This window comes from Solea solea, chromosome 3 (assembly GCF_958295425.1).
Source record: "Solea solea chromosome 3, fSolSol10.1, whole genome shotgun sequence".
NCBI classification, from domain to species: domain Eukaryota; kingdom Metazoa; phylum Chordata; class Actinopteri; order Pleuronectiformes; family Soleidae; genus Solea; species Solea solea.
The window spans coordinates 5,818,875-5,844,277 of NC_081136.1; the positions used below are offsets into that span (position 1 = coordinate 5,818,875).

The 25,403-nt window shown below is 42.3% G+C and overlaps 1 protein-coding gene across 2 annotated transcripts; it reads left to right on the top strand.

Moving 5' to 3' along the window:
- Positions 1 to 1,686: 1,686 nt before the first annotated feature.
- Positions 1,687 to 24,955, top strand: gal3st3 (galactose-3-O-sulfotransferase 3). Of its 2 annotated transcripts, none has more exons than XM_058625383.1 (3): positions 1,687 to 1,749; positions 19,958 to 20,060; positions 20,275 to 24,955. In XM_058625383.1, exons 2-3 carry the CDS (start codon positions 19,975 to 19,977, stop codon positions 21,590 to 21,592), a joined length of 1,404 nt encoding a protein of 467 aa, XP_058481366.1. In that variant the 5' UTR covers positions 1,687 to 1,749; positions 19,958 to 19,974; the 3' UTR covers positions 21,593 to 24,955. The 2 variants fall into 2 exon arrangements, with proteins under 2 accessions (XP_058481366.1, XP_058481365.1); XM_058625382.1 differs by lacking the exon at positions 1,687 to 1,749 and adding an exon at positions 3,569 to 3,631.
- The last annotated feature ends 448 nt before the right edge of the window (positions 24,956 to 25,403 follow it).

The following is a 25,403-nucleotide window of genomic DNA, read 5'->3' on the forward strand; positions in this document are numbered from 1 at the left end:
AAACGCGAAAGCGATCCTCGGTGAACACATAATCCTTTTTCGTTTGTTTTGTAACAGTGTTTCATGTTTTGTGATAATGGTTTGCACTTCCAGGCCACCGTACAAAATGGCTTTTCTCACAGTGTTGGATCCTCTACGGAAGCTTCTGTTACTGTGACTCTAGCGACGAATGCGCTCTTCTTATGTGCTCTTGTTATCAAAGCAAACATTAAGCACGGTGTTAAAGGAGGAGGAGGAGGAGGAGGAAGAGGTCTCGAATAATGCATGAGGGAGGCCCCATCCCTGAGTGAGCCTGGGGGCCCCACAAATCACTGAATGTGCCCCTGCTGGCTAAACATTTACATTTCCGGCTGCTATCAGCCTTCAGTTCATATTCAAATGAGCTGTAATGGTGTGACTGGTAATGTGATGCTGGGACAACAAAGCAGCATTAAAGTTGCATTAGTCCTTACATGAAGTGTGGTAATGTAACAAAGTACAAATACTTTTACTGTTACTGTTACTGTATTCACTTATCTGTACTTTACTTTGTAAACTCTTATACTCCTCTACGTTTCCTCTTGCTATCTTTGTTGCTCATTACTACCAAATAAATGAGTTGTGAGGAAGGTCAGTTTGCGTTCACTGTGAGGACATTTTTAGTTCGTCCTCAACTTCATTGGTTATTTTTTGGTGCTTTAAATTGTGCTTTTCATTTGTACTGAATTTGAATTTGGATTTCCAAGGTCACGGATTTCCAAATCAAAAAATACTACTTTTGCATTTGAATTGTGGTTAGTTTAAAAATGAATGGAAGTCAATGCAGAGTCCTTAAAAAGGCCAAAACCTTGTCTTAATGAGGCAAAACCTCACTGAGGAACTAGGAGTAAGATTTGAACTGGTGTTAAGTTTCAGTTAAGCTTTATTAAGACTGTCTTGATGCATGGAAGTCAGTGCAGTGTCCTTAAATATATAGCTGTGTAAACATGTGTGTGTGTGTGTGTGTCACCTCTTTAGGACCTTTTTTGTGGGGCCTAATACTGACTTTGTTAGGTGTAGTAGATCTTCGTGGAGACCAAAACCTGGTCCTGATGAGGCAGAACCTCATTTCTAAAGAAACTGATTTAAGTCAAGGGCTAAAATTTGAGCTGTGGTTAAGTTAAGTTAAGTTAAGGTTAGGGATAAGGCTTTGTTTAGGCCGTCTTAATGCATGCAAGTCAGTGCAGTGTCCTTAAAAGGATAGCTGTGTTAACGTGTGTGTGTGTGTGTGCGCCTCATATTTGGTTTGCTTTGTGCGCGCGTGCTAGAACTCAAACGGGCGCGCATTGGCTACTGAAGAAAGAGAGAGAGGGGGGTGAGAGACATAGAGAGAGGGGGGGGGAGAGAGACATAGAGAGAGAGGGGGGAGAGAGAGAGAGAGGGAGAGAGGGAGTGTGTGTCCCGTTTTTGTTGCACGCGGAGAGAGGAGTCGCGCGGAGCCTGTGATGACAGACAGACACACACAGACACACACAGACAGACAGGCAGACAGCGGATCAACGGCTGCGGCTTTAGCACCGACTGCGACACCTGAGCGACCACCGAGCAGCACCGACACCACACACACACACACACACACACAGACGGAGAAGATACGAGGAGGAGGGAAAGGAGCGGGGCGCAGGCTGAAGGCTGACCGGGACACGGAGCCCGATCAGAGGGGGGGTGGGGGGGAGAGAAATCACCGCCACGATCGTCACATCCACCGCAGCTGTTCCTGTGATGACAAAGGTGGGTGAGATTGTTATATCAGCGCCTGTGCCCTACATGCTGCCTTTAATCCTCACACCAGAGGGGGGGGGGGGGACGGGACGACGACGACATAACGGTGGTGTTTTCTTCCTTTTGTTTTTAATTTTTGGGGGTGGTGGGTGCTTTAATGTGCCGATGACGCGCGTGCACCTCATCACAATTACGCGCAGACTGACAACATTCATGAATCGGCTGATGACACTTTTTCTCCAAGCATGTAGTCCTCACGTGTGCCACACACACACACACACACACACACACACAGACGCACTCAACCCAAAAAAATCATAATCTAATCTCATCTGGCCCATTTTTCTGTGTATGACACCTTTGAGGAGATTCTTCTTGTTGTGTCCCTAAAACAAGCTTTGTGTGTGTGTGTGTGTGTGTCTTTCATCCAGTCCCCTGTCTGACACAGTCACTGAACTAAAATACGGCTGAACGAGTTTTGATTCGTCTCCTCGATCACACTTGGACTCGTCTGTTAAATATTGCGATTTTTGCTAACTGTTGGACATTAATGCACATTCTCAGGTCTCTGTAACCCATCTACAGTTCGGCGTTGTTCGCTTTGATTCCTGTGTCTTCTCGTCTCGCCCGTGACTCTTTCCAGTGACCGTGCACTCTGTCCACGTCCAGGTACCACCGCTAATGGAAACGCAAAAAAAAACAACCCCGTGCTATAACTGTTGAGTGAAAAAGTGCCATAAAGCGTTCCAGTCCAGTTAGACGTCGCTCCCTTTGTGATCGGTGTAAATGTCTCACATGACGAAGAAGAAGAAGAAGATAGGAATTATTATTATACAGTGCCGTGTGTCATCTGCATTTCAATGTAGTTCAGCGATGATCTCAGCAACAGAAACCTCCCGTCACTGGTTACCAGTGAATTTTAGAATCGTTCAGAGCGTTACGCGGTCAAACTCCTCCGTACATCTCTGACCTGCTGCAAGCTTCACACCCCGGACTGCAGTGCGAGGTCAGCAGGTCAGATGTCACTTGTGGTCCCAAAGACCCATTTGAAGCAGTAGCACCTAGACTGTGGAACGCTCTCCTCTTTTTCCCCCCATTTGGCTTTTTAATCAGGCTTTTAGTTAGACTAGGGTTCTTATTGTCTTATTCTTTTTATTGTGTTTTTCGCCCTGTGAAGCACTTCCATATCTGTGAAAGGTGCTATATAAAAATAAATGTACTTTCTTTTGAATTCTGATTAGTCATTAACTGATTATGGTTAAGGTCAGGGATAAGGCCTAAGGGTTAATTTACGATACACGTAGGCCACCGTAGTTTACAGTCTTACCATTAGACTCCACACTGGACCTTAAAGGTCCGATCGTGTTCAGATGACATTGACGGGGCGACGGTGGCTCAGCGGTAGAGCGAGTCAACTTGAAGTTTGTGGGTTCAACTTCCGAGCTCCTGCTCGTCTACATACTGATGTGTCCTTGGGAAAAACACTTGACCTCCAAGTTGCTCCTGATGGTTAAGATGTGACGCCATAAAGACGAGAAAATTGCTCTCCAAACACATTAAATGGGCTGGCATTTAAACATATCCTGGAGTGACTGTGGTTTATTGATGTGGTGTGTGTGTGTGTGGTGATCAATCTCACATTGCCATGAAATGAAACAGGATTTTAACCATCAGAAATAAAGTAAAGTGTTGATCAGTGTTAATATTGTGGTGGTGGGTTAGGGTTAATGGATCGCGTTCAGGCCAAAATCCAACCACCTCCGAATGTGGTTTCTGTGTTCAGATCTGAGGACGCATTTTGGACAGATTGGGACAGCGCTCAGGCCTCTACTCGTCCACGTGGGATCGGATTCGTCGGGACAGATGTTGATACCAGTCACAAGGCATTTTGGTGCGCGTTTCATCGGCTCTTGCAAAGTCGTTCACACACGTGATATTGTCAACTTGCACGTCGTTTAAACACAAACAACGATACCATCGCAGACGATATACATCGCGCCACCTCTACCACCCATAGGTACTGTAGGCGCAAGTGTTAGTGAGGTTAGGGCCAAAGAAAACCACACACACACACACAGTTGCAGCCCGAAACTGCAACCAATGCGATAGGTTGGTTCTGGAGCACTGCAAAGCCTACGGTCGGTCAGTGTTGTTGTATGAATCTGAGTCACTTAAACCTGGCTTCACCTCGCTGAACCTCCAAATCCAGGCTTAGCCTTCATAAAACATATTCGAGCCAGTGTGGACCGATCTGACGTGGTCAAGCCTGGCTGGATTTTCTTTCCTCTGAATTCTGCTTTTCCGAAACAGGCCCCTCTGTGTGCGTCTCTGGGCGTTGCAGTGGTGGAGGAGGAATAAAGGGGGAGGGAGGGAGGGGTGGGATGTTTATTGTGATGGTCTCCTTGAGCACATATGAATACATATGTATTCAAAGGTAAACAATGAATAACAAAACAGTTTGAATACGGATGTAGCCATTATCTCTTGTTGATGTTTGGTGTTGCCGGTGGCGTCAATATTTGTGCTGCTAATGTCTTTGGTCATTTGAGGTGTGGCGCTCCAAATTCTAGTGCAGGTTTGGCATTAGGGCCACAAGCCAAGACCATTTTCATAATCTAGACAAGTCTGTCCGTTGTTTTCTTGACGTTGTTTTCTTGACGAAGCGGCTTGGTCCATAAAATGTCAGGAAATGTTGAAATGATGGTGCTCCTCAAATGTCTTGTTTTGTCCTCAGACCCAAATGATTCCGTTACAATGATTTCTGTGTTCTATGGAAAAAAAATGTGATGAGGTGATCAAAGTAGTTGATGATCAGCGAAGTAATTGATTGTTGTAGTGAAGCTGAGGTCGAGTGATGCGGCTCGCACACTGGAATAATAACAAATGATATGCGACAAGTAAAAATAATGTATTCACTAAATACTAAGTACATGTAACGGGTCATCGTACAACCGCAACAAGGATAGAGCTGCAACTATCGATTATTTTCATAATCGGTTAATCTGACGATTATTTTCTCGATTAATCGTTTGGTCCATAAAATATAGAAATAGAAAACCTTAAAAAATATTGATCGGTGTTCGTCAAACCTGGAAATGATGGTGTTCTCAAATGTCTTGTTTTGTCCACAAACCAAAATGATTCTCCTTTAATGATTTCTTTGTTACCCAGAGCAAAAGAAATGAAGAAAATATTCACATTTAAGAAGCTTAAACAATCGGAGATCTTGTTTTAATCATGAAGAAATCGATTATCAAAATAGTTGTCGATGTTTTAATTCAGCGTAAGTCGGGCATGAAATGCAAATTACGAATTGCTTACATACGGGTCACGCTTTTTCAAATCGCCGCGGTTGGTGTGCCGTCTACTCCATGTCTTCGTAAAAAGCTAACCCTTTTAATTAGAGGTCACTCAATGTTTAATAACTGCGTGAATAGATTTGATCCGCACCCGCTGCCGAAACAAATCCTGCAGGAAACAAGTGCATACCCATGCGCTGGAAGTTTATTGTAAAAAGTCATTAAGATTAAGTGTTTTTGTCCTGACTAGAATCCGCTGCATTGTTATACCTTATCACAAACTTAAGTTTGGATGGCCTCTGAAGGCCGGCGCTCGGGGAAGGGAGTTTATTTACACAATATTAGACTAAGATAAACAGCTCCGTGGCTGCTTACTGTACATTGTCCCCAAAGATGGTCGAGATCAGGCCCCGAGCCAAAAAAAAGGAGCAGCTCTGTTTACTGCTTCCCTGGGAGCACAAAGGCTCGGAAATGTTAGTATGTATCATACGTTCCTCCAACTGAATAAATACGGACAGAATCTGAATCCTCTTTAAGCGTTTATGTATCAAATCTGGATACATCTGGAAATATGGATCAAATGATCAATTTGGTCATATATCGTCGTCCTTCCTTGTGCAATGCGATAATCGACACGCCAGGGCAAATATTGATATTTTTAATTCACAAATTAAGGCGGTCCCTGCCAGTTTCACTCGCCTGGCGTCGCCGCTTCATTTCTCCTCATGGTGGCGCTGCTAGAACGAATGAGGGGAAACTTGGGTGGAAGTTACCTGGCCCCAAGAAGAGGGAGTTTACAGCAGGATAATAGGGGAGTGTGATTCCCGAACAAGGAACATGAGTGAGGAAAAGAGGACAGGTGGAGATTAAGTATAGCTGGTAATTATTGACAGGTACAGAAGGATGTGTTCTCTCTCTCTCTCTCTCTCTCTCTCTCGGTGTGTATAAGTTGGGGTCATGACGAGTGTTTAAAATGAACCAAGAGCTTGAGTGATTAGATCGCTCATGATTAAAAATTTACTTGCGGGCATTTCAGCACACCACATATAACAGAGTGTGTGTGTGTGTGTGTGTGTGTGAGCCCATGTGAGATTGACCCTTAGGGCTGAGTCTAATATTAGTCTCAAAATGTGCTCATTTTGTGTAATTTTTTTTATACATTATTATATTCTACCTCCATTGAGTTCATTTTTTTTCATCTACATCTGACTTCATTTTTTAAATATTTTAACCCTTTAAATGCCAGGTTTTTGTCATGATGCCACCATGTTTTTAGAATTATTTTCAAAATACTACATGCAAAGTGTATTTTCTTTTTTCGTGTTGAATTATTACAGCCTGGGATATGTCAGTGATTAGCAGCAGCACTTGTGACAGTGCCATCTAGTGGAAATAGCCTGTTTTTTTCGCCATATGAGGAATATGGCCAAAATGAGGCCATCCGGTGGAGAGTGGTAAAAATCATCACTTCCAAGGCAAAAGCCAAGCTTGACACCCAGATACAATAAAATGCATGTATTGTGCGGAAGTGAGATGGAAAAACAATAATTGCAGTTTGAATGGGTGTCAATGGGACATTTTTTGTGCTTAACGTTATGAGTGTGACACAATATTGCCTAAATTCATGCCATATGCATATACAGCCAAAATGATGCAAAACGAAGAATGAAAAGACCGTACAACACACACAATTAAGACCCATTTATACGCTGAAGACAAGAGACGTTTGTCTGTATTTTTTTTTTTTATCAAAGCCCTTGGCAGACTCAAAGGCTGACGATTAATATTCCCCATTATTGATACGACTTGCATTCAGAGGTCTTACGTTCCACCGCTGCCAAATCCACGTCCATACCAACGCAAAAGACACACTGAAGTACATGGGGTCACGATGAACCCAAAAAATTGTTGACACGTTTTGTGTCTCGACAGATTCCAAAAAAAGTCAAACAACGTGGATTTGAATAATTTGGCTCATAAAAACATCAGAACAGTTCATTACTGCTGAAATGCTCGACACACCATTGTGTTTCCATAACTTCAGACTGACTCTCGCGCATTTCCTGCATACTTTATTATGACCGTTACCGTCACTACTCGCCTTTATAGTCGCAATTGTAAAATACGTATGTGTTTACATAAAAGTTTTATTGTTTACACACTGAGGATTTGCTCTTTGTGCCCACAAGGAAGATGAGATGTGTCCCTATAAAATCTTTCAGTTATTGTTTAATATCTACAGCACATAGACCACACACACACACACAATGTGTATCTTTGTGAGGACATCTCATAGACAATGCATTACCCTAACCTTAACCTAAACCCAATTCTAACTTTAAACCTAAAACCAGGTCTTAACCCTGAAAAAAGCCCTTTAAAGTTGTGGAGCCCAGACAAAATGTCCCCACAGAGATAGGTTTGTAAGTTTTTTGGACCTCACAAAGCTATAAATACAAGTATACACCACACACAGTCACACAGTTGCTAACAATGACTGATTCCAACCCTGACCCTAAAGACAATTAAATATGTGAGGACCAAACAAAAATGTCCTCACTAAAATATATTGGTAACCTTAACTATAACTAGTTAATGCCCAACCCTAACCTCAGCCTAGCAAGTTTTCTGAGGATCTGCCTTATAAGAACCAGGTTTTATGTCTCCACGGGGACTTTTGATCCTGACAAGGTCATCATCTTAGGGAGGGCACATTATTGACATAATGCGTTTCCTAGCCCCTTACCCTAACCTTAACCCAAATCTAACCCCAACCCTAAAACCAGGTCTTAGTTCTGAAAAAAAGCCCTTTAAAGTTGTGGAGCCCAGACAAAATGTCCCCACTAAGATGGGTATGTACGTTTTTTTGAACCTCACAAAGACATAAATACACACACACAGCAGTCAACACATATTCAACCAAATCCACTAGTAAATAGCTATTTTAGTATTAAAAACACACTAAAAGAGTGAAGTAGTTTTAAGTATTTTTGTGTTTAAGAGTGTAACAAATAAGAGTGTATTTTAGTACTAATCAGAAATAGTGTTAAACTGCTTATTTTAGGGTTATTTTAACACTACAACATTTACCGTATATATGTATACACATACAGGCCAACTTTCAGCCACTTTGATGCAAAGGTACAGTAGATTAGGGATGATGCACACTGACAGGGAGAGTGCAGCAGTGAAAATGACCTCCCACCCCCTCCGCTGCTGTTATCACTGAGGCAGAAATCGATCCCGCAGTGAGAGCGTCAGCCCCCCAGCAGAATTCCAGACATCTGTACAGCAGCACAGATGCTTTCCCGAATGCCCACGAGGCATCGGAGGCTTTGGGAAACGTTTCCAAACGATGGAATATTCACTCGTAAATGCTTGTCACTCATTGTCCAGAACGAAGAAAAGCCAGTTCATCGTGGCAGCATGTTCAGAGTCCACACTTTCATCCGCGGCTGCCCATGCCAGATGAAGACAGATGGACCAGGGTTTTTTTTTTTGCCAGGTTTCAGGCCCGGCTCCAGGGAGCTGCCCTTGGTGCGAAAGATTTCATCTACTTGTAGATAAACCGGCAGCCGGATTCCAGCAGACCCTGGATTAAAATGGTCTGGGTTGGGAGATTAAGGCGGCATAAAGACCTGTACGGTATCTGAACAGCCCTGCTGTTGTGCACAAAGCACAAAAAAATTGCATTATTTGTTATTAATACGGAGAGCAAGCTCAATTTCACTGTTGTTGTTAAGGCTTGTCAAGAGTCCAGAGGCAAAACCCTGATTTTATAGCAAGCCAACATTGGAGTGCGTTACACTAGGGTGATTATTAAAGGTCAAAGGCAAAACCTGAAAGGCAGAATATATCGGATCCTTTGAACCTCTGGAGTTTACCAGCTTTGTGGACTGGAAGTGTCGTAATGTTAGCATTAGCGACGGGCAGTGTAACGTAAACTCGTAAATCTAGTCTGAGTCCACGATTTACCTAGAGTCAACCGTGATCCTGTTGATTGTTGTCTCCGATCAGTTCGTCGTCTCCTGCTGTGTTAGTATGTTTTATTATTATTAATTTGAAAACATGGAACTGCTGGTGCTTTTAATTTGAAGTGCAGTAAACAACATGCTGGTTTTCCGGCTGTGTTCTTTCTTGTTGTAGCTTTATTTTCAGTCACTTTCCTACATTGCTCTGTTGTATGCACTGCAGCACGAAGCAGGTAAATGTCACATTAACAAAAGAGACATTATCAGAAGCTTCCACTACACAACACTATCGTTAGCCTGTTTCCATCTGTTTTGGCATCCACATCCATCCACTACATCTTCACTTTTATGATGAAAACAGCTGTTGAAGAGTCGAGCTGTCCGACATATTGCCCGATTTATGTGATGTTTAGTTCAGTGGTTAAAACGTTTTATACCAAGTAACGTAAGAAAATATTGAGCTCTCGAAGGATACTGTAAGAAATACCGTTATCGCCAACATTGAAATACTGCGTTGTAAATAGGCCTGAGCAAAGTCCGCTACGGAGCTCCTCTTACACGCAAAACACCCCGAAATTGATAAAAAAAACTACTGAAATAAAAGGCTACTGGACTCGAGCACCAGATGTCAAGTGTCTTAACTGAAACCTGACATCAACAGTTGGAACGTCCTAGTATGGGTTATAATTCCAATAGTATATTCTGGATTTTTTCCATTTACATCATGACATTGTCTGTGAAGGGTGTAGTTCCCATGAACCCCAAGGAAATGCAACCCCCCCCCCCCCCCCTTTTCTTATAGGGGAAATAAAGACGAGGCTTATACTGCACAGGGAGCCACATCAAACAAAACACAGTCGTCCAGGAGAACATAATGAGCTTGCATAGTCAGTGAGGGCACACTGAGTTGGCTATCAACTCCACAGTCGGTAACAACAAGCCATTCGATATGTTATCTATAGAATCAGTCGCACAGAATAATCCAGAAACTGGATACGCTGAAGTGCAGATCGCTTTTCAGGTTCTGGTTCAATGAGGAGCTTCACTGGGACCCAGGTCCGGGTTTGACGAACTCTATTGACATTTAAAGAAGTCGTTACAAAAAAAAGCCTACACGTGATACGGAGCTTCGTAGTGTTCTTCTTTGTGCCTCATTGTTGAGCAGAGCTTCTTCAAAGTCTCCAAACTGAGCTTCGTTTTTGAGTGCAGCGCATCACGGTAGAAAAACACGACTATGTTAGTTTGACTTTAGCCAGACTTTTACGATTAGATGGTCACACAGTGTTTCAATAAACGCCTTTCAGTTGTTGATTTTCATGGTCAACCACATGTGCACGTGCCATGTGAGATTGTCTTTTTTAAATCTCAGCCAATTTACCTGATTTTTTAAAGTTTTCACCCACTCTGTCTTCTGCCAGAGTAGAAAAACTTCCTCTTTCACCCAATTCCTGCCTCTCTCTCTATATCTCTCTCTGGGTGTATCTCTTGCATCAGTGTTGTGTAGCCACAGACATCTTTCCATCTGCTTTTGACATTTTTAGAACGAGGAGTACTTGTGAGAACAGAGTGTTTATTGTTCCATTGTGGTTAATTATTCAGAGGCATCGTCTACGGGGGGGGGGGGGCCGAGCTAAACCCCCCCCAACTTTTATGTCCTCAAAATTATACGTTGTCTCATTCATATCATTGAAATAAATAATGAATTCACCAAAACAAAAAATATAATTGTAGATATAATCATAGGCCCCCTCAGAAACGTAGCTACGGCCCTGCATCAAACACACAACTTTAAAGTCAAATCAAATGAGTCATGAAGGGAGTGTCTGTTAAAGGTGATGGACGGTCACGGTGCAATACGTCCATTAATCATTTAGCACGCTTTTGATTATAGTAAAACATGCAAACAAATGAAATATCGATTTAATCGTTCAAAAAATTATTGTGTTTTATTTGTTTGAAAACACACTTTTTTGCCTGCAATGATCGGAAGTTTGTTTGGTCCGACACTTTTGCATTTGAGCTCAAGTATCCCTTTAAGGTACTTAATACAAGACTGTTAGCATGTAACACAATCAGTGGCAGTCTGTGGCATTTTCCTGTTTAATAATCAGTCGTCAGAAAGACACATGTTTGCAGAGTCTAATCGAGCGCAGACTTCCCTCCCGTCACATCCTTTCACTAATTACTTCGCGTCATCCTGTGGCTTCTTTGCCTTTTAATTTTTCAAAAAGGCCGCAGCCACAACCAGAATTGACAAGGGATCTCTTCTCTGTCTGCTCGATGAACGCAGCGACTCACTTGCTCCGGTGATGATCAACAAACTCGACTCCCAATTAAGCCCATTTGGCCCCGTCATAATTGGCATGAATGAGGACGGCGCCCTCTCAAGCGCTGTGTAATTGCTTGCAGGACTTTTTTTTCAATGTGAGATTGATGTTATATTGATCTAGTCAAGTATGTGTTGATTTTACTGCTTCCTGCATGATGTAGGGGTGGTGGGGGGTTCATTAGCTCATTAGCGTGTGTTGTGTTTATAAATGGGGAAACATGGGTGTGAAACTGGCCGGGGGTGGGGTTAGGGTTCAGCATCAGGGATGCTATACTTGTATACTTGTATGCCATTCAGTTGGATTAGTATCCTTGTCCCAGTCAAGGATACTAATCCAATTGAAATGCGCAGTTGAGCTACAGTTGTAGCCTGTGTTGAGTCGTGCCCCGGTGGCCAATCGGTATATTTTTACCTTGTGATGGACTCCGCCCATTTTTTTAAATGTACAGTCTATGGCAGAGGTCTCAAACCCATGGCCCGAGGGCCAAATGCGGCCCTCCAGTCAATTTCCTGTGACCCGTTACTTAATGTCAAGTTATATCTGAGTCAAAGCCCCTTCCTGACCAGACCAGATGTTTGTCATTTGAGTTTGAGACCCCTGGTCTATGGTCTCGCTACATTGCCTCCATAACAGGCCACCCAATCTGTCTGTGCACCTCAGTAGAGTTTGTAACTCACTGACAAAAGCTGTCAAGCTATTTAAAAAAAAAAAAAAGCTTAATTGCAACGTGCAGCCAGTTCCTTTGGTTTTCTGCTCTGCTGCAGGCAGAATCAAAGCACTCCGGGTCGAGATACTCCCGATGGAGGCTTGTAGAATTTTAAGTGAGGGGCTCCTGCTGCCGGCTCATAAACCCTGCATGTTTGACATGCAGATGAAGCGAAGCTGTCTCTATTATATTACGTGAGAAGACAAATTGGCACACCAATTCCTGTCATCCAACAAAATCAGGAACACAAAATAGGCTTCGGTCCAGTAGAGTCCTGCTGGGTTCCTCAGGTCCCTCAGTGCTGTGGTAGCAGCATTAGCTTTTAAAAGCACAATTCAATATCTCTGGGAAGTAAAAAGCCGCTTGGGTAAGAGGTGGAACATCTTCACAACTCAAGCAATTCCAATTGCTGTTTTAACATGTTTTCTTCATCTCCGATGATGTATCATCCTTCAATTGCAGCTCTATAAAAAGTGTGCTTGATCGGGTTAGTGGGGCTGACGGGACCGCAGCAGGCCAGGCTAGTTGGGCCGACAGGAAGCTGTGATTTTTGTCTAGTGAAGACACTTTAGGGCTTTGCCTCGGAACAGAAAATTAATTTGGCAAGAAGGGACGCCTGCGTCTTATGTAAATGAACAGCTCAGTTGCAAAAGCACATTGAGTTCCTCGAGCAGAACATGAATAAAGAAGAGGGGATGATATTTTGAAAGTGTGCTTCCCTCCCCATAAACACACACACACCGGGTGGTTCTGTTTAAGGAACTGTTGAGTAAAAAGAGTGTGTGTACTGGTACATAGGCCTGATGGATGGATGGAAAAATCAACAACAATCTGATAGTTTGAGGTGTGAAGATGTTCTTGTTATTAGACGTCACCTGAGAGAACATCTCTCACTGATTATTTCCTTCTCTCCCTCTTGTTCTCTCCTCGGATTTATCTTAAGACTTGCCTCTAATCTAAAAGGCTGTCTCGGGGCCTGATGTTGATTCTGCAAGCTCAATCAGTCGCTGGCTGTTTGTCTTTCGTCAAATCTCATGTTTTTTCTCTTTCACTGCCGCCAGCCCCCACCCCAACCTCCCGCTCCTCGCTGCCCTCTCATCACTCCCTCTCTTGGGGGTCATTTCGGGTGAGATCAAGCCTTTATCTGTGGATCCACAGAGGGTCTACCCTGCAGACGAGTAATGAACCGCACACACGTCAGCGAAGGCAGCTACACAAGACACACATTAATGCACATGCTCAGCTTAGGGATGGACATTTCAGCTGTTCTTAGGACACTGCATTGACTTGTATTTACAAGCCTAAAAAACCCTAACCTTAACCACAATCAGTTAATATTTAACCCTTACCTTAACCTAACCACAATTCAAATCTTTGCCCCAAAATGAGTAACTGCCTCATTAGGATCAGGTTTTAGGTTTTAGTCTCCGTTAGAACAGATAGGATTCATTTGGATAACCTAAACAAAGCCTTATCCCTAACATTAAGCATAACTAGTTAATACCTAGTACCTTAACCTAACCACAACCATCCCTAGTTCCTCAGAAATGAGGTTCTGACTCATTAGGACCAGGTTTTGGTCTCCATGGGTGCTATACCTGGTCCTGACAAGGTCATTGTTTATGCCAGAAAATGTCCTAAAGAGGCAACAAATACAAGAACACATACATAAATTGATTATTTCCCAAATAGTCCCAAATAGATCACAAATAGTCGCATTGACTGATTGACTTTTAGAATCAAACATACAAATCGAACATTAATGCCCCATCCCTACTTCACATATGGACATGCACTCGGTTTGATTGGGCCTTTCTCTGTGTCTCTAACAGGTCCAGGAACAGGGTGGGGCAGATGCTTAAAAAGCACCGCAGGGACATTTGAATAGAGCTGCCTTTACTGTTAAGATAAACGGTGATGGAGAGTAAGAGAGAGAGAGAGAAAAGCCCAGCGGAGAAGCAGTAAAGAATCAGTGAGTCGCAGTTCAGGAGTAATGAGCATTGGAGGGAGACTGTGGGTACAGAGCGAAAACAGGAAAACAATGAAGTCTTAAAGAAAAAAATCATCATCTTTGGCTTCAGGCTGCGACAAAATGTCTTCAGTTCACACTGATGCAGGTTCACATACACAGTAAACACTGCTGACAGTCACTTTTCTTTGGTTGTCCATTTTCCGTTTTCTTTGGCGCCAGGATGCTACGCTGAGAACAATGCAGCTGTTAGCAGCACCAGAAACTTTAGCTTTAATAAATGTTAGCGCTTAGATTGTTGCTAAAAGAAATTAAAAATGTGTCTGAATTATAAACAGCTACATGTTAATACTTAGACTTACATCAGTGTTGGAGCTAGGAGGCTACGCTGAGAACACTGCAGTTGTTAGCAGCAGAAATGTTAGTTTCACTAAGTGTTAGCTAAGTGTTAACTTAGGATAAATGTTAGCTTGGTATATTAGCACATAACTAAGTTCTTATGTTATGTTAAGTAAATAAGTTCCAATAGCCTCTGAAGTAAGCAGCTACATGTTTATGGTCAGACTTACATTAGTGTTGGAGCTAGGAGGCTATACTGAGATCGCTACAGTAGCAGCAGCAGAAATGTTAGCTTTGTTAAATGCTAGCTTTTCTGAACCAGTCAAACACAAGCACAAATATTCAGTGTTTTATATTTTAGTATTTTGTGCGGTCGTGAGTGTTGCCCATTTATTTATTTTCATTCATGAAACAAACAGCTTTGTTTTTTGCTAAGTTTAGCAAAGTTAGCCCACTTTGTTAGCTGGAGTAAACTGGAACAGCACTACGTCACGTAGCTCAGATGTATTTTCCGCATCTAAACATTTCAAAAACTAACATGCGCCCGTCAAAATGCAAATCTCGAGTCTTCAAAGAAGACCGCGTCCATTTCTTACAAAGTGAGAATCCTTTAGATAAAACTGTGTTCAAGGTGGCTCCAAAGTTTAATGATAAAATCTTTAACTTATTTGATTTTTTTTGCTGTTTTTTCCTTCAAGCACATGCCAAGTACCCCTGTGTATCATAAATCACCGTGACTGAAAAAGCAATAATCAAGCTAAAATGGTGGTGGTGGACACACACACACACACAAAGAAATTAATTGATGAATTCATTATCCACAGATTTTATGCTGCTTCAGCAAAGAGGAAGCCTTTAGCCTATCTGTTTTCACCAGCATCACCTGAATGTTTTACGGCTGCTGGGGATCATAGAGGAGGAAAATAATTTCAAGCACCATATCTCAGATTGATTTTTTTTTTTGGAAAGGATTTGAGCGATAAACCCTCCAATGTAAGCAAACAGTCTTCCTGCAAAATAGATTCCTCAGGTCAAAGCAGCCGCTGATGATGATTTCATAAAATCTTGACCTCGCTTTTTTTGTCAGAAAAAAAACACGCCCACACGCCTCTCATGGTTTATACACTTTAAAAGGTCTAAAGCGTTTCACTCTTGAATATGTCTTCACATCATTGGAAAATAATGACGCCTTTGTCCTTGGACAGCTGCAGATGTTGCATCGGGCCGCAGCTGTCACCGTCTCAGCTCCACAGCGTGTCCAGTTGTTCTGTCCGTGTCTGTTTTTTTCACATCATGCCACAACACAAAAGGGTCACGACATAGAAAAGTCCGAGACCCTGCACCTTGTAAATAGTAATTATCGTAGATGGCACCTATTGATCTCTGCATAGGAGGTTTAAGAATGTCCCGAGCGTCTTGTTCAAGGACTTTTCATCCAGAATGGTGACTGATTTTCACCACAGGGACTTAAGAACTGATTTTATTCACTTAATACATTTATTTGTCCAGCTTTTGATTCACCTTGAAATTTCAATATAAGGACGTTTTCTGTTGATTTTCCCCGAATAAAAAGGGGACAGTGGCCATGTGGCCTTGATGGTGTTCTCTCTATTCCACAGTAGATGGATTTTATTAGGAGAAGCTTCAAAATGGTAAATCCATAAGATTGTATAAAAACGATCTCATACAAGCAGGTTTAAAAATGGGTGTGAGCTGTAGAAGTCCCCAGGGAGAGGTTCATCATAAGAGATGACGACAGAAGGCTACGTCCACATTTGCTTTATTTATTTATTCTTTTTCCAGTTTCTCTCTCTCAAGGGGTCACCACACCCACTTTCAGGGATCTGCATATTTGATTTTTTAATGCTGTAAAATGCTGGTCCTGATGCAACCCTCCCATTTATTTGGGTTTGGGACCTGCACTAGGAGTACATGGAAAAAAATTGAAAAAAATCCAACATAGTTCTGCTTTAAAAGAATTCCAGGGCTGTGATTTATTCTGTATTGATTTGTTTATATTTAAAAATATGCAATACGGCTTTAACATAAACAAGCATAATGCTTTTTTTTTTTTTTTTATAAAAAATTGAATTGATTGAAAATGAAAATGATAACAACTCTCGCAGAAGGTGTCAGCACTAGAAGAGCCATTAAACTCACACCCGCCTCCTCCACCGTCTTCACCGTCATTGTTTGTGTTAATAATACTTTAAAAGGTGTGGATTATCCCTCACTTAATCATCCAGTCAGTGTACAAATAAGATCCTACTCTTTTCTATACCATTGTCCACTAACAGAGGGATCCAGTGTCCTCTCGCCGCTCTTCCATATCTGCGGCGATCGTTAGCGAAACCTGAATCAGACCTTTTTAATTAAAGAGGCCGGAGTGTTGGAGGAGGAGAAGATGGCAGCAAACGTGGGTGGATGAAGGGAAGAGGTCAAGACAGTCCACCGAAAACCACTTCAATCCCTTTCTTATTAACTCTCAGTGACACATGATCTCTCCCCCCCCCATCTCCCCCTCTCACACACACACACACAGAGCTACAAACGAGTTATCGAGTCATCACTATGCAAAGTTGCCTTTTTTTGCCGCGTCCCTCTAATTATCGTGGTTCTTTATTTCTGGGCTTCGCTTAAAATTAAAGCACAACATCTTCTTAAGGCAAACGGGTCCTCGAATGTGATAGAGGTGACGCTTCTTGGAATAATAAAAAAAAAAGTTTCACATCATTATGTCTTTTTAAAAGAAGATATGGCTGGTAAGGCTACAGACAAGAAGCCACATTAATTAAGTATTTATTTATTTTTAAAATAGTTTAACTTATGATATCTTCAGGTGGGCACAACAAAAAATGAATAAGTTAAAAATTTCTGCCCAATGTAAGTAATTTCACCTACATTTTCAAGGCTTTCTCAAAATAAAAACGTTTCTTGGATGTAACTATGAAGTGAAAACTACAGTTGGATGAAATAGTGAAAATCATTTTTCCTTCAAAGTGAAATGTGGACGTAACTTACAAAAAAAATAGAGGCTGTTTTAGGCTTTTCAAAGTAAAATGTGTTAAATTAAACAGCAACAGTATTACAAAGTAAAGGCTGAACTTTTGTAGGCTTTTTCTGATGTACCTGTTATAAAACTATGATATTTGCCGAAAAGGCTGCTTCATGTGGGCGTGTGGTGATTGACAGTAAGGAGGCAATGATGTGAAAACGCACTGACACACTCCGTCAGTTACTCATGTTTCCTCTCTGTCGAAATGTCATATTTACTTTACCTGTCAATCTTGGACACCTTTTCATGTTGTGTACACAGCAGGAAATGGCTTCTTCTGAAGGGAGGACAACAAAAAACATGATTTATGAGAGAGAGAGAAGTAAAAAACATGTTTAAGGAAATCATTTTCCCTCCTCTGCTAAAAATTGCGCTGAATCTTTCTCTCAAAGCCAGAAACAAATTCACGGGGTAGTACAAGGAGAGCCTGCCGGTGTGAGCTGCTGAATCAAATTGAAATCCGTTTGAAATATGATGGACAGTTGGTCGTGTTGTGGAAAAAGTCTCGAATTTCTCTAGATGGCTCATCACTGAGGTTTTTGCCAGTTTCCCTGGCAACAGTGAAATGTACATTGTTTTATAAATTGCAAGAGTGATTTGGACTCGTTTGACAAGCAAAAATGACAAACTGCTTCTGGTTTCAGCTCATTAACCCGTTCACACGTAAGCCTCAAAATGTCTTTCTGGACTTTTTTGTGCGTATTGTTCCCATAAAAGGGCCAGAAATGGAATGTAGGATTAGAACACTTCGAACTTTCAACATCTTGCAGTTATTTACAATTTACTGCATGTTAAAAGTGTGCATTAACAGTTTAACGTGAAGAAAAACAACAAACTGAATCTGATTTTAGAGTTTATTTGGATAAAAACCGGTAGTTGTACACAGTGCATTGTACATTTTGAAATTTGAACAGTATAAAGCAAATTTAGAACATAGTTTTTGAGTATTTGTCTCCCAATGTGCGAAAAACTAAATTGATAGAGATCTAAATGTAAAGAATTTTATCGTAAAAAAATCAGTCGAGAAAATTTTGCTTAAAAATGTCTTTTTAATGTCTAATTTAGATATTTATATAAAAATATAGTTTATGGGATTTTTTGTTGTTGAGGATTTTGTCTTATTAAGCTCCAGGGAATTTCTGTGCTTTGTTTCCTCCATAGTTTTGGACACCAAATGATAAGAGGGTGAATCAGTAATAAGGACGGTAATTAGTTGCAGCTGCAGACACTACGCCCTTGTCGAGGGTCAGGTTTCCATACTGTATGTAGAGAACCGAACTGCCTGTTCCCCTGCAGACTAGAGATTTGGGTGGGAGAGTACATTAGGGGTTATGAATAAATAATGACCTCCCTCTCCTTGGCGTTTGCCGGCTGAGGTAGATTGTAGATTTTTTTGTGTGCCCTAAAATCACTTGATTTCAATCATGAGGCTCACCTATTCCTAAGTGATTGCAGCTCGAACAAGGTATTTTGCCTCATCACTTGATTTCATGCCGTGCAGCGGTGCTATGACGACTCCGCCCCCGTTGAGGAGCTTTAGCCTGTTATTATATGTGATGGTGGCCGGGCGGACAGTGTGACCAAGGAGAGAGAAGTCGGGTCATTGTTATGCAAGTGAGACGCCGTAGAGAGAGGGTTGGCCTCCCTCCCAGGTCTCCTCTGCTGTCTCGGCATTTCAGCAGCGTGGGTCAAGTGACACGGGGAGTTTGTGCCACTCACTGTGAAGTGTACGTCTCCTCATTACTGATGAGACCTAATGTGCGGGGCCATCTGTCCTCAGTTTGAGCCAAGAGACTTTAAATGGGTGTATTACTGTGACTGTGACTCTTACAGCAGTGGAGGGTGATGGAGGTATGATTTGCTGTGTTACTATAGACTGACAAAAGCCAAGGGTCACACGGTGGAGCAGCGGCTAGCATTGGACAGCAATCCCCATGATTCCACAGTGTGTCATAACGTCATCAAACTAGGTTGTTAGAATTTGTACACTGTACAAAAATGAGCAGATATGGTGAGGTAAGAACATTAGCGGTTTTAGGTTTGATCAACATTCTTCAACGTTTTCTAACATTTTATGGACTAAACAAGTGCTGCATTAATCGAGAAAGTAATCAAACAGATTAATCGATGTTGAAATTAATCATTAGAGTCAGCAATTAAGAAAATGAATAAGAAATGTATGATCACATTTATGCTAATCAAAGCCGAAGCAGATAAAAACCCACTTGCATTGAAGGGTCAGTTTAAACCCTGGGATTAAATGGGATTATAGTCTTTTTCTTTTCTTACACCTGTCTTATCACTTCTCATATCCACTTCCCATTCATTGTTCTTCTCCCTCTGTGCCTCCCTCTCATTGACACACCTTTCTCAATTCCCTGCTGCACATTTTCCACCGGTGCTCTCCTTCCACCTCATCCTCTTTTTCTTCATCTTCTTTTTTTCCTCTTTTCGCTTCGTCATTACACCTCCACTTGTCCTCATTCTTGTGCTTCCCTTCTCTACCGTTTCTCACCTCGCTCTCGCTCTTCCTCCCCACCTCCCACAGTCCCAGTGAAGCAGAAAATGATGTCGCAGAAGAAGTTGTTCGTGGTCTGCATTGCCATCAGCACTGTCAGTCTTCTGCTGCACCATGGGGGCCACTTGAGCTGGTGAGTGACTGAATGCAAACACACGCTTCTGTTATATATTGACCCTGTTTCTCCCCACTTTTCTGTTTCCAGTCATTTCATTTACAGCTCCATCTCCTCCATTATCTGTCCAGTCTCTGCTCAGTTTTCTCTCTCTAATGTCATCATTTTTGTTGTAGATGCTCCTTTGATTGATGGAGGCTAACATTTACTTCTGCTCTTTTTGTTCTTCCAGGAAGGCCTTCCACATCGGTAGCCTTAACCTCTGTTCTCACCCTTCTCCGGCATTGAAACCTAAACACACCAACGTGGCCTTCCTCAAGACCCACAAAACAGCCAGCACCACCATGCAGAACATTGTGTTCCGCTTTGCCGAGCGCAACAACCTGACGGTGGCGTTGCCTGTGCCGTCCTGCAACCACCAGTTCTGCTACCCGACCTCCTTCAAAACTCACTTTGTCCATCCACACACGCTGCCGCCAAACATCATCTCCAGCCACATGCGCTTCAATAGGACGGAGGTGCAGTGGCTGATGCCAAACGACACATTTTATATCACAATACTGCGAGAGCCGGGCTCCATGTTTGAATCCTTATTCAGTTACTACAACCAATACTGTGTGAGCTTCAAGAGTGTCCCCAATGCCTCTCTGGAAGCTTTCTTGGACGACCCCTTGCGTTACTATCGGCCACTAGAAAAGAGTTCCATGTATGCACGCAACACCTTGACCTTTGACTTGGGTGGGGAAAAGGATCGGCCATCAACAGATGTGGCATATGCGGAGGCCTTTGTGGCAGAGGTGGAGCGGGTTTTCCCCCTGGTGATGATTACAGAATACTTTGACGAGTCACTGGTTCTTCTTCGCCATCTCCTCAACTGGGACCTGGATGACATAATCTACGTTAAACTCAACATGCGGACCCTGAGCTCAAAGCGGAGCCTGACACCAGACCTTTCTGCAAAGATCCGTGCTTGGAATTCCTTGGATGCGCGTCTCTATGATCACTTCAATGCCTCACTGTGGCGCAGGCTGTCAGCTCTGGGTCTGGACTGTGTGGCAAGGGAGGTGCGTCTACTTCAACAGGCACAGGAGCGATTGATGAGAAGCTGCTTTGGCAGACGGATGCCACTTCTCAAGTCAGCAGCACAGATCGAAAACAAAAGTCTTCGTCCGTGGCAGCCTAGTGCAAAAGTCAACATTGTGGGGTACGACTTTCCGGTCAATCTCAGCCATGGGTTCATGAGCCAAGCCCAGGAACTGTGCCTCAAACTCATCTTGCCTGAGTTGCAGTACACAAAGGACTTGTTACACTCCCAATCACTGCGCTATCGTCAACGCTACCAGCACCGCACTCCACAGCAGTCACACCCTTTCCAGCAGTCCATACACACAGTCCTGCCTCGGCATCCTCAAGTGCGCCATGGCCAACAGTCTGCTGTAGCTCCAGGTCCTGCCCCAGGAAATGGGTCCACGTCTACCCCAAAGCCTGCAGCAGAAACTAAAAATCAAACCACTCAGCCAGGGCCGAAATCTTCACAACCTGGGAAATAGAGACTTAGATATATGTGAGTGCCCAACTATCCTGATTGTAAGGACAATGGTTGGCTGTTGTGGGGGGGTCCACACTTTGATTAAGGATTGGACTTATCTGGACTTGAACTTGAATCATTTCTCTTTCTGGTCTGTGAGGGTGGGAGAAATTTGTTTAAATCTTTGTTAATTTTCGTGTTTTGTCTTTGAGGACCCTCTTGAAAAGGAGTGGGCGCATCTCTAGAGGTTTGTCCTCAAATGAACTGTCAGATCTACACCAGTACTCGGTGAGGTTGCACACCCAACCAAGGCAGACGGGACCTGGTTTCAGGAGAAAGTGGGGCTTTGAAGCAAATCTGTTATGTGCACATCTGAGACTCAATAGAGAAGTGGCAATGTCTGGCCTATTGTGAGGCACAGAGTGGGCTTTGTGTGGATTTCACTGGAATGGTATCACGTTACTTGCTTTTTTCAGACTCTCTTTTGGTTTCTCTCCCGAACATATGCCACTTTAAGTCCTTGAGAGAGACATAATGACATAAAGGGGTCAGCTGTCATGTCTCCTAAGAGCCTCCCAAGGGGCCAGAGAGACACTGACATAAGCTCCAGCCATTAGTACAACAGCACAATAAACAACTTTTTTCCTCTTCTTCTCTTACAAACTCTAGATGCTAAAGGAGGGATTTTAAAATAGTCTTTAAGGTAAGACTAAAAACCAGCTGGATACTCAATTTGGCCAGCCATTATGACAGTGGCTCAGAACGAGACTGCTTGTGACTCCTCAGCCTTCACTCAACCTGCCAGAGTTCATCCCCGCATCCTTCCTCTTTTGGTCATGAGTCCAGAAAGCAGCCACTACCCCCACCTTTCCTCCCTGCCAGTATATCTGAGACTCCAACCTGCCTCTGATTACCAGCTCAGATCACGTCTCACATTTTGAAGGCATGGGTGTTTTTCAGTTTTTGATCTTGGGTATTACTGCAATAAGATCTCCAGGCCTTCATTCGCTACGAAAGACATGGATTTAATGACCTACCAGCAACCCCCGTGCGTCGTACCGCACACACTGGCACAAAAAAAAAAAAGGAAACGTAAACAAGTTGACAGGACAAAGACTGGATGCCTGTGGGTCGCTGTATTTGAATATTTAATCATCATGTCTCGCAGCCCTCCTATGGCCCATGTGCTTGGGTTACATGGCCTTACCTTTTCATTAAGGACAGCTTGGACCCAATGAAAGCTGCTCATTCTGAACCCGGGAGAAGCGATGGCTGAAAGTGCAGGAGGTTTCATGTCTTGTTGTGACTGTTTTTTTTCCCAGCTGGTTTGGTGGCGATCTCGATTTTTATGCCTTCTGCTCATAATTAATGTGTAATTTATGTGTTTGAATTAATAGACCTATTTTCTCAATGCGGAAAGTAGGGTTAGGGTCCGACTTCCTATTTTTGTGCAGCACTTCTGGTACTTGTGCATTAACTCGAAGGAGGAGAACGTTTCAGAGTTATTGTCCTGCTGCCTGCTGAGTGGAAATGCCAAACCGGAAGTCTCACACAAAAATAATGTCTGCTTTCTTGTATCTGTGGAAAATAAGGTCTATGGGAGGGAGAATATGTGGGTGTATTTGTGTGAGTGTGTGTGTGTGTGTGTGAGAGAGAGAGAGAGAAAAATATCTTTTTTTTCATTTGGTGGCATGGCAACTAATGAAAATCATGTATGTAAGAGTGGTTAAAATTATTCATAATTATTTATTATCGGTAACTGTATTTCTAATTTCTCATGAATCATTGGATTAAAAAAAACCCCTGTGCTTTGCCATCGAGTAAGTGCACCATCATAGATAGGTTCAGCACACGACCAAAGCACCACCAGCGGTGGAACAGCGGCAAGTGCTATAAAATATTCATTGTATGTACGTTTTGCATAATGCAAAACTACAAAGACCACTTCTGGAACCCGCACATCGAGACGAGGGTTGTGGATTTCAAATTAATCTTTCATTCTGCCGCGCTCAAGCGCGCGCAAACCGCACCACGCCTTTGTGGTCGGAGGCCGCCGCCGCGCTGTGCAATGATGGAAAAAAACCCACGAAACCACAGACCTGAGATGACACACGCCGTTTCAGACGTGTCCTCATGTGAACCTCAGCTTTAAAAGCACGAGATTGCACAGTATGGCTTTTATTTATTTACCCGAGACTAGTGTACTTTTCCTTCTCCGCCGTGTTTCACTCAAGTCCACTGTCAAATGTGAAAACTGTTGTAGCATCAAGTAAAACTGCTGAACCGCTTGAATCCCACGTGAATCTGCTGTGAAATAGGAAAACACTGTATTTTTCCACGAAGCTTGTACACTACTTTATAAACGAGACGTTGTGAAATGAATATGGCTTAGCTTCCCCTTTTGCTGTTTATTTCATATTGCCTCCACAATCTTTTGGAGTACATCACTTATGATGTTTTCTTCTGCTTTGCAAAAGCACCCTTTTCTTTGGAATAATAATATTAATAAAAAAAGGACCAGAAATAAACTGAAAATAATGTTCTGTAACCTTTGTAACCTGCTTTGAAGTCAAATTAATTTATTTCATATTGAATTCTTTGGGTCTCCGTGCGCACAAACCTGCAACTGATGAACAACCTTTTACCTAATTCTTATTGAGCGCAGCTGAGATATGATATGATATGAGGTACTGCTGTCATTACTGGAGTGTACAGTAATAAACTGATGCTCAAATGCATTCATGTAGTAAATAGGCGCGCGGCAACAATTGCTAATGCTTCTTCTTCCATGTCTGTGTCTGACTGTGTGAACGATGAAGGGAATGTGTCTTTATGTCCTGCTGTCTCCTCATTTTATATTTTATTTTATTTTTTTACGATGCCTTTCTCCGTGGTGTTTTGGTTTTTAAGAGTTGTTCGCCCCAGCTGTGAGGGACTTTATGTGATGGTCATGCTGTCGCGGCGAAGAAGTGGAAAAATCACTAAATTTTATTCTTTCAGAGCGACATAACAAGGCTGTGGTTTTTTGCTTTTTAAAAAGAAATGGGCTTCTGTCTTGTGGTGTCGGAACTGTTTTTTTTTTGTTCTTTTGTTTTTTTGTTGTTTGGTTCTCAAACTGTGGTACATGTACCACCATTGGTGCGTGAGCTTTGGAATTCATGGAAATATGAAAGAAATCGTGTTTTTAAATTTAAAATGAAAATTTATAACCGAGTGTACACTGTACACTCCTTGATTCCTCTGTTTCTTTGCTTATCTGTGAAATGTTTTTTTTGGTTTTCGGGCTCAGAACATGTGACTAGTGACAATCAGAGCTAAGGGGCCGCATAGCTTTATGAAGATAAGTTGTGAACGTGACAAATAAAGTTTGAATGTTTTCATCTCACCTGCGACTGAATGTGTCTTTTTTTTTTTTTTTTTACCGTTTTAGTCATTAAAAGTATAAATATGTCACTGCATTGACTGGATCTCCACATTTTAAAACATGGTTTTCAAAATGTCCCATAAAATGAAGATAATAACACGTAAAAAGGTCTTTATACAGATATACTATATAGACACGACAAAGGAACGAGAGTTTGTTGCATTTATGAAACTACAAAAAGAAAAGTGTTGACATTTCATTGCTGTTTATACCCAAAAAAATAAAACACAGAATTATGTAGACCTAGTCCTCCCATTGTTTCTGGCAAATTAATGAAATGAAAAGGAACCCACTTTGAGATAAATGACGCAATGTTTGGATCAGGACAGGACTCCAAATGTGTCCTTCTACATGTACACATTATGTCATTTAATTGTGTTTTACATTATTTCAAACACATTTTTAGGAT